We start from the raw sequence: 15969 nt of genomic DNA on the forward strand, positions 1-15969 counted from the left end.
TATCAGCCCATAAATAAATGTCTCATTCATTTTCATAATTATATAGTATTTTGTATATGGGTTAACCATAAATAGTTTAACCAATTATGAACACTGAGTTGTTTCTATATTTTCATGATTACAAATATATGTTGCTCTGAAGATTCTTACCCATATCTTACATATATATCTTAAGATTACTTGGTAAATATTGCCATAGAATCAATTCTGAGTAGAGTTGCTGGAACCCATCATATTATATGCCTTTTTAATATTGATGATCACAAAATTTTCTCTTAAATATCTCTACTATTTTATACTATATTGATCAGTGTAAGAAATTTTCTATTTTTTTCTTTTTACAAATGTTGGGTATTATTAGTCATTTTAATTTTGTCAGTCTAGTGGGTGAAAAGTAGAGTATCATTGTTTAATTTTGAATTTTCCTGATTATGAATGAGATTTCTTATGCTTATATCTCCTCTACAAATTATCTATTCACACCCTTGCCTCATTTTCAGGAGAGGATTTGGTTGTGTATTTCCTATTGATTTATGGAAGTACTTCACAAAGATGCATCCATTGCCTATTTATATATCTTGCAAATATTTTCTCCCAGTCATTTGTTTGTCGTAGAACCCTGTTTACTGTGCATTTATCATGTAAAGTATAAAATTTTTACACAGGCAAATGTTATTTATTCATTCCTTTAAAACATACCTAATGAGGCAAATGTTATTTATTCATTCATTTAAAACATACCTAATGAGCGTGTGATGCCAGGTACTGTTTTAAGTGCTGGAGATAGAAAATGAATGAAACAAACTCATTGCTTGTGTGGATCTTGCATCTAGTCAATAAACAAAATAAATACATTTATGGTGTGTTAGAAGGTATGGCAAAAGTTAAGTGAGGCTTGGGGATAGGAATTGCTGAGAATTGCTATATTTTGAAATAAAGTAATAAGTGAAAGCTGTTCTGATAACAGTTGATCTCACATGCATTGAGGGAATGAGTCATTCAAACACTCTGAGATAAGAGCATAAAGACATGTCTGAAGAACATGAAGGTGGCTAGTGTGGATTAAACAGAGTGAGTGAGGTGAAACCAAGAAAAAGATGAGATCAGATTGGTAACGGAAGATAAATTATCTAGAGCCTTGTAGATCATAGTTAAGGATTTTATACCTGAGTGAAATGGGGAGTGACTGGATGGAGTAACATGATTGTACTGAAATTTAAAAATATATCATAGCTCAGGATGCCTGGGTCGCTCAGCTGTTGAGTGTCTGCCTTTGGCTTAGGGCATGATCCTGGAATCCCCAGATCAAGTCCCACATCCAGCTTCCTGCATGGAGCCTGCTTCTCCCTCTGCCTATGTCTCTGCCTCTCTATGTGTCTCTCATGAATAAATAAATAATATCTTTAAAAATTTTTAATAATCAAAAATAAAAATATATATATCATAGTTCTTATTTTGGAAGTAGATCATAAAGGAATAAGGATGAAAAGAGTGAGACCACTTATGATACTATTTAAATAATACAGACCAGAGATCTTTTTGGTGTGGTTCAGGGTAGTAGCAGTGGAAGTGATAAGAAACATTCAGAATCTGAATATATTTTCCAGGTCAAGCCAGAAAAATTTGCTTATGGAATATTAGAGGAGAGATATCATGGACTATGAAAGGAAAGATATCATGGATGACTCTTAAGTTTTTATTCTGAGCAAGTGGGAAAATAGAGTTGCTACATACTGAGATAAGAGAGATTTGGGGAAGCAGATTTGGTGGGAAAGATCAGGAGCATAATTTTCTGATTGTTATAAAAATTTCTATATCCTAATATTATAAAAATAGACGCATATTTTCTTCCAGTACTTTCATGATTTTGTTCCGTATATTTACATATTTAATCCATTGGCTTTTTCTCTATATTATGTGAGGTGAGGGAATATCTTAATGTTTTTAAAATAAATATCCAGGTAACCCAACCCCATTTGTTAGAGATTCCATCCTTTACTCACTGATTTGAAATTCCATTTAAATTTTTCTAAATTTTTTCATATATATTTTTTCTGGACTGAACAAATGTTAACATTTATATAATGGAACTAAATTACCATAGGTCGTATCTGAATTTATAATGAAGGTCTACAGAAAAAAACACGTTTTGATTAGCAAATATTCACAGTATATTCAACTCTTCAAGCAAGAAGCTGACTTAGTTTCTTTCTCTGTGCAGCCTTCAAGTGTATTTCAGTAAACAAATTCTACACTGAACTTAGATATTTCCAAAGCTAATAAAACAAAGAAGTCATGTATTTGAAGTAGTCTGTTGTTTCTTTCAGATGGTATTGTTTTGTCATATAATGGTGACACATTGAAAAAAGAAGATTTTATAGTTCAGTTCTACTAGGCACAGGCAGTCCTTACTTTGCACAGTTCTGATATGCACAAATTTGTTACCACAACTTAGTTATATAACATTAGTCCACAACATAGTTCAAACTAAAGTTACCATGACATATTAGCTCTTCAATTCACAAATCAATATATAAATAACAGTTGAATATCATGATCAGTGAATGGTTATTTCACTTCTTTCAAATTCTGTCAGTGATTAGTCACTGTGAATTTATTATTCCCTTAATGCCCTAATAGCAAAGCATGTGGTTGTATTGCATCTGTCTCTCACTGATAAACCACTATGAAATTTTAAAAATATGGGTACTTAAAAGAGAAAAGTAACCAATAGAGATAAAAGTGCAGCAAAAATGGGAAGTGATAACACCGGAAATCACATTAAAATCTAATACAAATAGGATTACAGAGAAAATAGCGAGCCATAGGAATGTTGATATTGCTACCATTGAGAGACTAGAGATGCAGACAAGGAAGTTAGTGAAAGCAGACTTAGCAATATATGACTTTTCTCTATACATATATAACCTACATGAAGAGAGATTTTAAAGTTGTGGGAAAAACTCTTAAACGTCATGGAACAATCATACTTTTCTCATTTATTATTAAGATCCCTTTTACGTGGTTTAGTTTGCATCTTAATTATTATAGTTCCATATGATTGTGCAAAGTGAGACTTCCTATATTAAAAAGAGAGTAGAATTAAAGATTCAGGAGACATAATACTATGATTGGGGGATGTCAAGCATAAGAAAAAATTCTATAATTAGTGAGTTGTTAAGAATAGTGGTGGGGCAGTCCAAGATTATAGCTTAGGAAGATCCTGAACATACCTCTTTCTGTAGACACAGCAAATCTGTAGCTACATAGGGAGCAATTAATTCCCTCTGAAAAACACCGGAAAACTAACTGAACAGCTTCCTTCACAGCAGGTAGTAAAAGGGCCACATCAACAAGTAGCAGAGGCAGAGATAGTCTCATTCAAAATCCCACCCCTGCTATGGGGACTTACAATCAGAAGGGATCTTACGAATCTGGACCTTCTCACTGAGGAGTTAGAGGTTCATGCCCCATATCAAGCACCCTAACCTCTGAGACTTGCAACAGAAAGACAAAACTCCAAAACATCTAGGTTTGAAAACCAAAGGGGCTTACATCCAAGGGACTGTGAAGAACTGAGATACATTTCTTGAAGGGTTTCCATGCAGACTCATCCACCTCAGAAAACTCATCCACCTCAGAAAACAGTGCAAAAGCAGCAATTTGAAAAGTGCCAGCATTATATGTGAAAGAGATTCATTTGCTAATATTAAAGCATCTACCAGAGGGGCAGGAGTATTTTAGAATTCTCTTTAAGTTTGGAAGTGCTGACAGGCATGACTTTTGTACTCTCCCTCTCCCTTGATAGTGCTGGCAAGTGTGACCAGCCCTGCACTCTCCCATTGCCCCACTAAAGATGGCAGGCAAGCACCAGCCCTAGATTTTCCTGCAGCCATGTAGAAGAGGAATATACCAGTTCTGTGCTCTCCAGTGGTCCCTGCAAAAGCCAGCAGGTGCACGTAGTCCTTACTGGGGTCACTATGTAACCATCTGGCTCTGGTGGCCAGAGGACTCATATTCCTAAATACCACAAGATTGTAACAATCAGAGACACAGTTCTTGGCATGCTACCAACCCCCAGAGCACTATGCAGACAATGGACTGAAACAAATCCCCAGTCTGCAAAAAAGGCCTGTTTTTTGTCTTGGAGCTTCAGTCTGAGGGGTAGACTTAAAGTTTGGCATTACATGTAGAGGCTACATGGGTACTCTCAGGGAATGCAGGCTGGAGGAGGCCATCGTTGTATTCCTCCTCAGCCTTGATACAGCCTGCTGGTACCTCCCAAAAAGGACCTGATACATTTTTTGAACCCCCAATTTTTGCAACACCCCCAGATCCACTTAGTCTACAGGCCAGTAGGGTTTGCTTTTGTGGTACCACAGGAGTTTATATTAATTTGCATACTTTTATTTTTTTAATTTTTTAATTAATTTTTATTGGTGTTCAATTTACCAACTTACAGAAAAACACCCAGTGCTCATCCCGTCAAGTGTCCGCCTCAGTGCCCGTCACCCATTCCCCTCCACCTCCCGCCCTCCTCCCCTTCCACCACCCCTAGTTCGTTTCCCAGAGTTAGGAGTCTTTATGTTCTGTCTCCCTTCCTGATATTTCCCAACATTTCTTTTCCCTTCCTTTATATTCCCTTTCACTATTATTTATATTCCCCAAATGAATGAGAACATACACTATTTGTCCTTCTCCGATTGACTTATTTCACTCAGCATAATACCCTCCAGTTCCATCCACGTTGAAGCAAATGGTGGGTATTTGTCGTTTCTAATTGCTGAGTAATATTCCATTGTAATTTGCATACTTTTAAACTGCTGCCTAAGGATGTGTCTTCCAATCAGCCTGAAAGTAGGTGCTGACTGAGATTCCTCTCTTTAGAACACTGACAGGTCTTGGCACACCTTCACAGCTGAGACTAAGAAGAACAAATTAGGCTGCTTAAATAATTACAAAGGTTTGAGAGACAAGGAGCTAGGTCTTAGGTTTATGGATAAGTTATATCTTTTACACAAGGCTACTCCTTCAAGACTGGGGGAAGTAGCTGTTTTGCTGAAGAATACAATAACTGAGTGGAAAAATAAACAGGAAAGGTTGAAAAGGAGGCTACATGAAGCAGAAGAAAGTGATCTAGAAGACAAGAGTGGAACTCACCCAAACAGAAAATCAAAAAGGAAAAATTTAAAAATAAAGATAGCTTAAGGGACCTATGAGATAACATAAATCTCAATAATACTTTAATTATAGTGGGTCCCAGAAGAAGAGAGAGATAAAGGAGAAGGAAACATATTTAAAGAAATAATGGCTGAAAACCTCCCTAATCTAAAAAGGAAGCATTCAGATCAAGAAAGGCCATAAGGGTCCAAGTAAGATGAACCCAAAAAGATCAACACTAAGACATGATATAAGTAAACTGTCCAAAGATAGGCTCTTAAAAGCAGCAAGATAAAAACCCATTGTTTTGTACAAGGGAACTCTAATGAAACTGTAAGCAGATTTTTCAGCAGAAATTTTGTAGGCCAGACACAGTGGGGCAATATATTCAAAATTCTGAAAGAAAGAAACTTCTAAGCAAGAATACCCTCCCCAGCAAGGTTATCATTCAGGGTTGATGGAGAAAGACTTTTACAGACAATCAAAAGCTAAAAGAGCTCATTACCACCAAACTGGCCTAACAGGAAACATTATAAAGGGACTTCTTTAAGCTGAAAAGAAAGTGCATTAGTTAGTGACAAAGAAACATGAGTGTTTAAATCTTAAAGGTAAAAGTAAATATATAGTAAAGGTAGTGGATTAATCATTTATAAATCTAGTGTGAAAGTTAAAAGACAATAGAACTAAAAGTAACTCAAACTACAATTATCAGTTAAGGGATGGACAAAATGAGATGTAAAATGTGACATAAAAAATATAAAATGAGAGGGGAGCAAAAAATGTAGAATTTTCTAATGTGTTCAAAGGTCAGTTGCTATCAACTTAAAATACATTTTAATATATCTAGACTGTTATCTGCGAGCCTCTTGGTAGCCACAAAGCAAAAACCTATAGTATAGACACAAAAGATAGTAAAAAAGAATATAGTAACACTAAAGAAAGTTATCAAACCACAACATAAGAGAGCAAGAAAAGAAGAAAGAACAGACAGGAACCACAAGACAGCCAGAAAACAATTAACAAAAGGACAATAGGTACATACCTATCAATAATTACTTTTTAAGTGTAAATGGACTAAATTCTTCAGTCAAAAGACATTGCATGACTGACTAGTTTTTTAGAAAGACAAGTTATAGGCTTGTTATAGGCTGTGGGCTACCTAAAAAAAACTCATTTCAGGTATAAGGACACACACAGACTGAAAGTAAAGGGCTGGGAAAAGATATTCCACACAAATGAAAACCAAAAGAAAGCTGAGGTAGCAATACTTGTGTCACGCAAAATAGTCTTTAAGATACAGTATTTTAAAAAAATTTATTCATGAGAGACACAGAGAGAGAGAGAGAGGGAGAGAGAGAGAGGCACAGACAGAGGCAGAGGGAGAAGCAGGCTCCATGCAGGGAGGGTCACCAGGATCACACCCTGGGCTGAAGGTGGCGCTAAACCACCGAGCCACCTGGGCTGCCCAAGATAAAGACAGTATTAAAAGACAGGGGTTTGGGCAGCCCCGGTGGCTCAGCAGTTTGGCGCCGCCTGCAGCCTGGGGTGTGATCCTGGAGACCCGGGATCAAGTCCCACATCGGGCTCCCTGCATGGAACCTGCTTCTCCCTCTCCCTGTGTCTCTGCCTCTCTCTCTGTGTCTAAGAATAAATAAATAAAATCTTTAAAAAAATAAAAGACAGGGGTGTTACATAGTGATAAAGGGATCGATCTAACAAGAGGATAACATTTGTAAATATTAATGCACCCAACATAGAATCACCTAAATAAATAAAGCAAATATTAACAAACCTAAAGGGAGAAATTGACAGCAATACAATAATGGTAGGGGATTTTAATATCCCACTTACATCAATGGATAGATCATCCAGACAGAAAATCAATAAAGAAACATCTACCTTAAATGACACATTAGACTAGATGAACTTAATGTATACAGAACTTTCCATCCAAAAGCAGTGGAATACAGTCTTCTCAAATCCACATAGAACATTCTCCGGGATAGTTCACATGGCCACAAACCAAGTCTCAGTAAGTTTAAGAAGATTAAAATCATATCAAGCATCTTTTTCTGACCACAGTGGCATGAAACTAAAAATCAACTACAAGGAGAAACTAAAAACAAAACAAAACACAAATATGGGAGATTAAACAACATGCTACTGAACAATCAGTGGGCCAATGAAGAAATCAAAGGAGAAAGTAAAAATTAGCTTGAGAAGAATGAAAATTGAAATACAATTTGCCAAAATCTATGGTATGAAGCAAAGGCTGTTCTAAAAGGGAACTTTGTAATGATATAGGCCTTCCTCAAAGAACAAGAAAAGTCTCAAACTAAATTTACAACTAAAGGAACAAGAAGAAGAAAAACAAATGAACTCCAAAGTTAGTAGAAGGAAGGAAATAAAAAATGTCAATGTAGAAATAAATAAAATAGAGACTAAAAAAGCATAGAAAATATCAGTGAAACTAAGAGCTGGTTCTTTGAAAAGATAAGTAAAATTGACGGACTTTTAGGTAGACTTATCAAGAGAGGGCTCAAATTAAAAATTAAATTAAATCAGAAATGAAAGAGAAGTATTTAAAACTGACACCACAGAATACAACAATAATGAAAGGCTACTATAAATAATTATATGCCAACAAATTGGAGAGCCTAGAAGCAATGAATAAATTCCTAGAAACATACACTCTTCCAAGATTGGATTATGAAGGAATAGAACATCTGAAAAGACCAGTTACTAGTAAACAGATTGAATCAGTAATCAAAAAAACCTCCCAATAAATGAAAGTCCAGAACTAGACAACTTCATTGGTGAATTCTACCAAACATTTAAAGACTGAATATGTGTGCTTCTCAAACTTTTCCAGAAAATTTAAGAAGAGAGTACATGTTGAACTCACCTTATTGACCCAGCATTGCAGTGATACCTAACCAGTCAAGATGCCACACAAAAAAAGAAAATTACAGGCCAGTTTCCCTGATGAACATACATGAAAAATACTCAACAAAATATTAGCAAGCCAAATTAAACAATATAACAATTAAAAGGATTATATATCACAATCAAGTGAAATTTATTCCAGAGATGCACAGAGGGTTTACATCTATAACTCAATCAATATGATATATTGTCCATTACCAATATAAAGGATAAAAATCATATGATAATTTCAATAGATGCAAAAAAATTTATTTGACATAATTCATCCATTTATGATAAAAATCTCAACAAAGTGGGTATAGAAGGAATGTATCACAACATAAAGGACATATATGAGAAGCCCACAGCTAATATCATACACAATGGTGAAAAGTTGAAAGATTTTCCCTCTGAGATTAGAAACAAAACAAGGATGGCCACTTTTTCCACTTTTATTCAACATAGCATTGGAAATGCTAGCCAGAGCAATTAGGCAAGAAAAAGAAATAAAAGGCATTCAAACTGCAAAAGAAGAGTAAAAACTCACTATTTTCAGACAAATATATGTGTATATATGTATCTATATTTATAATTTATACTTATATTTGTAAAAAGCCCTAAAGACTCCACCAAAAACTGTTAGAGTGAATAAAAAAATTCAGGAAAGTCATTGGGTACATAATCAACATTTAGAAATGTGTTGCACTTCTATATACTAACAACGAACTATCGGAAAGAGAAATTGAGGAAACACTCACATTTACAATTACATCAAAATAAATAAAATACTTAGGAATAAATTTAACTGAGGAGATGAAAGACTTATACTATGAAAACTATGACATTGATGAAAGAGATTGAAGAAGACACAAAAAGAGTGAAGATACTCTATGCTCATGGATTGGAAGAATTAATATTGTTAAAATGTCCATATTACCCAGAGCAATATACTGATTCATTGCAATCCTCATCAAAATCCCAATGGTATTTTTCAAAGAAACATAACAAACAACTCTAAGATTTTTATGGAACCACAAAAGATTCTGAATAGCCAAAAGCAATCTTGAGAAAGAGGAACAAGGGTGGAAGTATCTTACTCCCCAATTTCAAACTATATTACACAGCCAACTATAGTAATCAACATAATATAATATTGGCATTAAAACAAACAGAGATCAATGTAATAGAATAGAGAGCCCAGAAATAAACTCACACAAATATAGTCAATTTATGACAAAGGAAGCAAGACTATACAATGGGGAAAGATAGTCACTTTAATAAATGCTGTTGGGAAAAGTTACAGACACAGGCAAAAGAATGAAACTAGACTACTATTTTATGCACAAAAATTAACTCAAATTGGATAGAAGATTTATTTTTGTTTTGTTTTGTTTTGTTTTGTTTTGTTTTTGGATAGAAGATTTAAATGTAAGACCTAAAACCATAAAAATCCCAGAAGAAAACAGGTAGTAAGCTCCTTGACATTGATCTTGGCAATGTTTTTCTGGATGTATCTCCAGAAACAAAGGCAACAAAAGCATAATAAACAAGTGGAACTACATCAAACTAATCTGTACAACCAAAGAAGTTATCAAGTGAAAAGACAACCTACTGAATGGGAGAAAATATTTGCAAATCATATACCAATAAGGAGTTAATATCCAAAATATGCAAAGAACTTATACAATCAATATTAAAAGTGAAGCAAAAGGGACACCCGGGTGGCTCAGCGGTTGAGTGTCTGTCTGTGGCTCAGGGCGTGATCCTGGAGACCTGGGATTGAGTCCTGCATCGGGTTCCCTGTGTGGAGCCTGCTTCTCCCTCTGCCTGTGTCTCTGCCTCTCTCTGTGTGTCTCTCATGAATAAATAAATAAAATCTTTTTTAAAAGTGAAACAAAGAATCCAATTAAAAATGGGCAGCGAAAATAAATAGACATTTTCCAAAGAATGCATATTAATGGCCAACAGATATATGAAAAGGCACTTTACATCACTAATCATCGGGGAAATGCAAATCAAACCACAATGAGATATCACTTCACACCTCTTAAAATGGCTATTATCAAAAAGACAAGTTTTAGCAAGTGTTGGCAAAGATGGTGAGAAATGGGAACCCTTGTGCACTGTTGGTGAGAATGTAAATTAATACAGCCATTATGAAAAATAGCATGGAGAGTCCTTAAAAAATAAAAATAGAAATATCGTATGATCCATCAATTCTACTCCTGAATATTTATCTAAAGAAAATGAAAAAACTAACTTGAAAAGATATACATGTCCCCATATACATTTTAGTATTTTCGCAATAGCTAAGATGTGGGAGTGACCCATGTGTTCATGGTATATGAATGGATATGAGTTCTGGGATTGAGTCCCACATTGGGCTCTCTGCATGGAGCCTGCTTCTCCCTCTGCCTGTGTCTCTGCCTTCTCTCTGTGTCACTAATGAATAAATAAATAAAATCTTTTTTAAAATGTGAGATTTATATATATATATGTGTGTGTATATTATATATATATATATAATTATTGAGCCATACAAAAGAATGAAATCTTACCATTCTGACAACATGGATGGACCTTGACGGCATTATGCTAAGTGAAATAAGTTAGGGAAAGACAAATATCATTTGTTCTAACTTATATATGGAATCTAAAAATAAATAAATAGAGAAAAAATTTAAAGAATGAGCTAATAGATACAGAGAACAAAGTTGTGGTTGCCAGAGATGGGGGTGGAACACATTGAAGGGTGGGTGAAATCAGTGAAGAGGGTTAAAAATACAGACGTACAGCCATCAGTTAAATAGGTCATCAGGATGTAATGTACAGTGTGGTGATTTTAGTTAATACTGTGTCATATATTGAAGGTTGCTAAGAGAGTAAATTTTAAAAGTTTTTATCACGAAATTTAAAAATTCTGTAACTGTGTGGTGATGGATGTTAACTAGATTTATTGTAGTGATCATTTCACAATATATACAAATATAAAATTGTATTGTATACCTGAAACTAATTGTATATGTCAATTTTACATAACTAAAAAAAGAATTATATCAAAGATTGACATTTGAACAAATGTAGATATTTGTGGCTTAAGTCTATTGAAGTCATGTCAAGCTTTTCCTTTGTAAATAGAATTTTCCTTTCTCAGAGTGGTTTACAAGATTTCTGGCCAGTGTGTTGAAGTACTGAGTACTCTCTTCTTTTTTTATTTCTTCTTATTTACCTTTTCAGAAGCTCATTGTTCTCTCTGCAAGTGTATAAATAATAAAAACTTAGAATTTTTATTTGTTTTTATTGAAGTTCGATTTGCCAACATATAGTATAACACCCAGTGCTCATCCTATCAAGTGCCTTCCTCTGTGCCCATCACCTAGTTACCCCAACCCCCTGCCCACCTCCCCTTCCACAACCCTTTGTTTGTTTCCCAGAGTTAGGAGTCTCTCATGGTTTGTCTCCCTCTCTAATTTTTCCCACTCAGTTCCCCTCCTTTCCCTTATAATCCCTTTCACTATTTCTTATATTCCATGCATGAGTGAAACCATATGATGATTGTCCTTCTCCGATTGACTTATACTCAGCATAATACTCTCCAGTTCCATTCACGTCAGTGCAATTGGTGGGTATTCGTCCTTTCTGATGACTGAGTAATATTCCATTGTATATATATACCACATCTTCTTTATCCATTCATCTGTCAAAGGACATCGTGGCTCCTTCCACAGTTTGGCTATTGTGGACATTGCTGCTATAAACATTGAGGTGCAGGTGTCCCGGTGTTTCACTACATCTGTATCTTAGATGAAATTTAAACTAGCAAGCATTAGTCCTTTTCTGAAGCCCTGGTGAAATACTTTCTTTTTACAATTTAGAGTAGGGCCATAGAGTAGTAAGAAGTGTAGTGGGGAGCCAAGTTCTGGTTGAAATTCAGGTTGGTGCAGTTTATAGAACTTAACATACTTTATCATAAATCATCAGAAGCTTGCTTATTGCCTTTCAGGTTTGCCATTAGCAGACTATTGGCATTTTGTTCTTGTTTTTCATTTTGATATATAAATGGCATTGGTTCATAAATAACAAGAATTATGATAGTCTATCCAAAGATTTTTGTGTAAATATATAAGATGGAACCAGTTCAATCCAAAATTTAATCCTATACCTATTATGTGTGTAAGAATGTGCTAAGTCTTTGATTTGTAAGGTTTTGGACCAAAATATATATATTCCCAGCCCAATGGGATAGAAGAAGAAAAGGATTTAGCTGAAAAAACTTTTACCATAATGCAGAATCATTTGAGTCACAAATAGATGATCTTGTTCACCTAGAAAGCATAAGCACTAAATAGAAAAGAAGGTATTCATTAGATGATGTTGAATACTGACACTGTTGGAGAAGTCATGATCCTCATGAGCAAAGCAGTTGGACACCAGTAGATTCAGAGTTACAGCGTGTTTTGATTGTTATTGAGGAAAACTTGTTTTAATTGTGCAAGTGGGTATGCATTCTAAGGCTCTATTAGAAGGAAACATAATGCAAAATTTCGCTGAGTAAAAATGTTACTTATGTATTGTCTCTGACCCCAAAGGAGTGTTCAAAGTAGTTAAAGAGTCAAGACATGCATATATGAAACCATTATTGACTTGACAGAATAAGAACCTACCCTACATCTTAGCATAAGCTTTCTTGGTCCTGGAATGCTTCATGCAGTATATGGGATTTGAGATGTTCACTGAAGAATTGATAAACTTATTCATGTTAAAATTAAATATACTTTTTGCAGTAGAACCTACTATAACTATTGTTTGACATAATTATTATAAGCAGTGAATTTCATTGTTGCACACCAGGAATAACAATCACAAGTTTAATTCAGACTATCTGGATCCAAATGCAGACTCTACAACTTATTAGTTGCAACACTGTAAAATGGGATAACAATACTCATTTCTTATCAAGTTGTTAAGGATTAATGAGATAATACACCTACATATTGTTGAAATAGCATGACCTCTGGAGTATAACAGACCTTGGTTCAAATTCTGATTCTGCCAGTTACTAGAGCCATTAGGCACTTGAATTCTTCAAGATTCAGTTTTCTCATTTATAAATAGAGATGATAAAGCCTAACTCAGAGAGCTGTTGTGATGATTAAACAAAGCATTTTCAAGTTAAATTTCTACAAGTCATTAAACAAAGCATATTATGTAAAGCACTTAGCAGAATTACTGACCTAACATAAATGCTCTGAAGATAATGCTATGTTGTTATACAATCTAAAGTCATATAGAGACTCAGTTTTATCTTTCTATTCATGATTTTAGGGTGAAGCTGGTCTTCCTGGATACCCAGGAAACCCTGGAATCAAAGGTTCTATGGGAGATACTGGTTTGCCTGGATTACCAGGGACCCCTGGAGCAAAAGGACAACCAGGCCTTCCTGGATTCCCCGGTAAAATTCTTTTTCTTTAATGCTTCCTTCTTTCCTTCCTGTCTACTCTAACCCATACCATAGAGCAACTTCTTATTTGGTAGACTTCTATTCTACTTCCCAATCAGATACTGACTAGCAACATAATCTTGATCCAGCTCTTTAACTTTTATTTGCCCAAATTTCTTTCTGTATAAAATGAGAAATCAGTATTACCAGCTCAGCAGGACAATAACCTGTGGGGGAAAAAGAACACAAAAACTGCTTGGTGGAGCATTTTTCAATCTTTAACTGCTAGCCACAAGTCAATTAAGAGGCCTTATTGTACTGTACTGTACCAGTGGGTCGAGTGGAGACTGGTGTTCTTAAGCCTGGTATGGTGGTCACCTTTGCTCCAATGTTACAACTGAAGTAAAGTCTGTTGAAATGCACCATGAAGCTTTGAGTGAGGCTCTTCCTGGGGACAATGTGGGCTTCAATGTCAAGAACATATCTGTCAAAGATGTTCGTCATGGCAACGTGGCTGGTGACAGCAAAAATGACCCACCAATGGAAGCAGCCGGCTTCACAGCTCAGGTGATTATCCTGAACCATCCAGGCCAAATCAGTGCTGGATATGCACCTGTGCTGGATTGTCACGCAGCTCACATTGCTTGCAAGTTTGCTGAGCTGAAGGAAAAGATATATCGTCGTTCTTTTTTTTAAATTTTTATTTATTTACTTATTCATGAGAGACACACAGAGAGAGGCAGAGACATAGGCAGAGGGAGAGGGAGAAGCAGGCTCCATGCAGGGAGCCCGATGTGGGACTGGATCCCAGGACTCCAGGAACACGCTCTGGGCCAAAGGCAGGCGCTAAACCACTGAGCCACCCAGATGTCCCAGATCGTTGTTCTGGAAAGAAGCTGGAAGATGGTCCCAAGTTCTTGAAATCTGGGGATGCTGCCATTGTTGATATGGTTCCTGGCAAACCTATGTGTGTTGAGATCTTCTCTGACTATCCTCCTCTGGGCCGTTTTGCTGTTCGTGACATGAGACAGACGGTTGCTGTGGGTGTCATCAAAGCAGTGGACAAGAAGGCAGCTGGAGCTGGCAAAGTCACCAAGTCTGCCCAGAAAGCTCAGAAGGCTAAATGAATATTATCCCCAATACCTGCCACCCCAGTCTTAATCAGTGATGGAAGAACAGTCTCAGAACTGTTTGTGTCAATTGGCCATTTAAGTTTAATAGTAAAAGACTGGTTCATGATAACAATGCATCGTAAAACCTTCAAAAGGAAAGGAGAATGTTTTGTGGACCATTTTTTTTTTTTTTGTGCATGTGTGGCAGTTTTAAGTTATTAGTTTTTAAAATCAGTACTTTTTAATGGAAACAACTTGACCAAAAATCTGTCACAGAATTTTGAGACCCATTAAAACAAAAGTTTAATGAAAAAAAAGGGGGGGGCAGCCCCAGTGGCGCAGCTGTTTAGCACCACCTGCAGCCCGGGGTGTGATCCTGGAGACCTGGGATCGAGTCCCACGTCGGGCTCCCTGCATGGAGCCTGCTTCTCCCTCTCCCTGTGTCTCTGCCTCTCTCTCTGTGTGTCTCTATGAATAAATAAATAAAATATTTTTTTAAAAAAAGAGGCCTTACTATTTTTGTAGGTGATAGTATACACTACCAAACCTTAGCCTGCTGCTGATTCTTTTAGAAAGTTGTGCTCAGGCACACAGTTCGGTGACTGTTGGTAGGACAGTTGTTTAGTTCATTTATATGACAAGGACTGAGTCATGCAAGCAAAGAGACTTAGCACTATAGTCAAGTAGGTAGCCTGAACTAGATTATTATACTACCTCCTCTGTTATGGATGTATTTAATTTGTTCATATGTCTTTTGAATTGCACAGTGGCAAGGATAGAGTGGGCCTTTGATTATCTTTTCCTTAACATTTTATTGAAGTATGATGTAGAGTAAAATGTACAAGACTAGGAGATGAGTTTTCGCCCATGTATATATCTGTGTACTTACCACATATATCAAGATATAAAATAGTTCCCTTGCCCCATAAAGTTTTAACCATGCCCCTTCACAGTGAACCTGCCCCCCAAAGTAATCACTACTATGATTTCTATCACCATCAAGTAATTTCACCTGTTTTTGAAATTCATATAAATGGAATCATACATTTTATATCCTCCTGTCTGGCTTCTTTCACTCATGTCTGTAAGCTTCATTTATCTTACTGCATGTGTCAATAGTTTTTTTTTAATAATTGCATTGTAATATTCCATTGAAGAAATACATAATAATCAATTACCATTCACCTTTTGATGGACTTGTGGGTTGTTTCCAGTTTGAGACTATTAAAAAAGATTGTATTAACATTCTTTGACATGCTTTTGGTGGACATACATACTCCTTTCTCTTAGACAATAACTTGGTAATAGAATTATTGAATCATAGCAGAGGTA

General features: G+C 35.8%; 1 protein-coding gene across 3 annotated transcripts in view; it reads left to right on the forward strand.

The window, feature by feature from the left end:
- Positions 1-15969, forward strand: part of COL4A5 (collagen type IV alpha 5 chain) — a 273463-nt gene that overhangs the window by 225188 nt on the left and 32306 nt on the right. For all 3 annotated transcript variants that reach the window (XM_041740856.1, XM_041740857.1, XM_041740858.1), the window contains exon 37: positions 13411-13537. In XM_041740856.1, the coding sequence (XP_041596790.1) occupies positions 13411-13537 (127 nt within the window). The remainder of the gene's footprint in view (positions 1-13410; positions 13538-15969) is intronic.

This window comes from Vulpes lagopus, chromosome X, assembly GCF_018345385.1.
Source record: "Vulpes lagopus strain Blue_001 chromosome X, ASM1834538v1, whole genome shotgun sequence".
NCBI lineage: Eukaryota > Metazoa > Chordata > Mammalia > Carnivora > Canidae > Vulpes > Vulpes lagopus.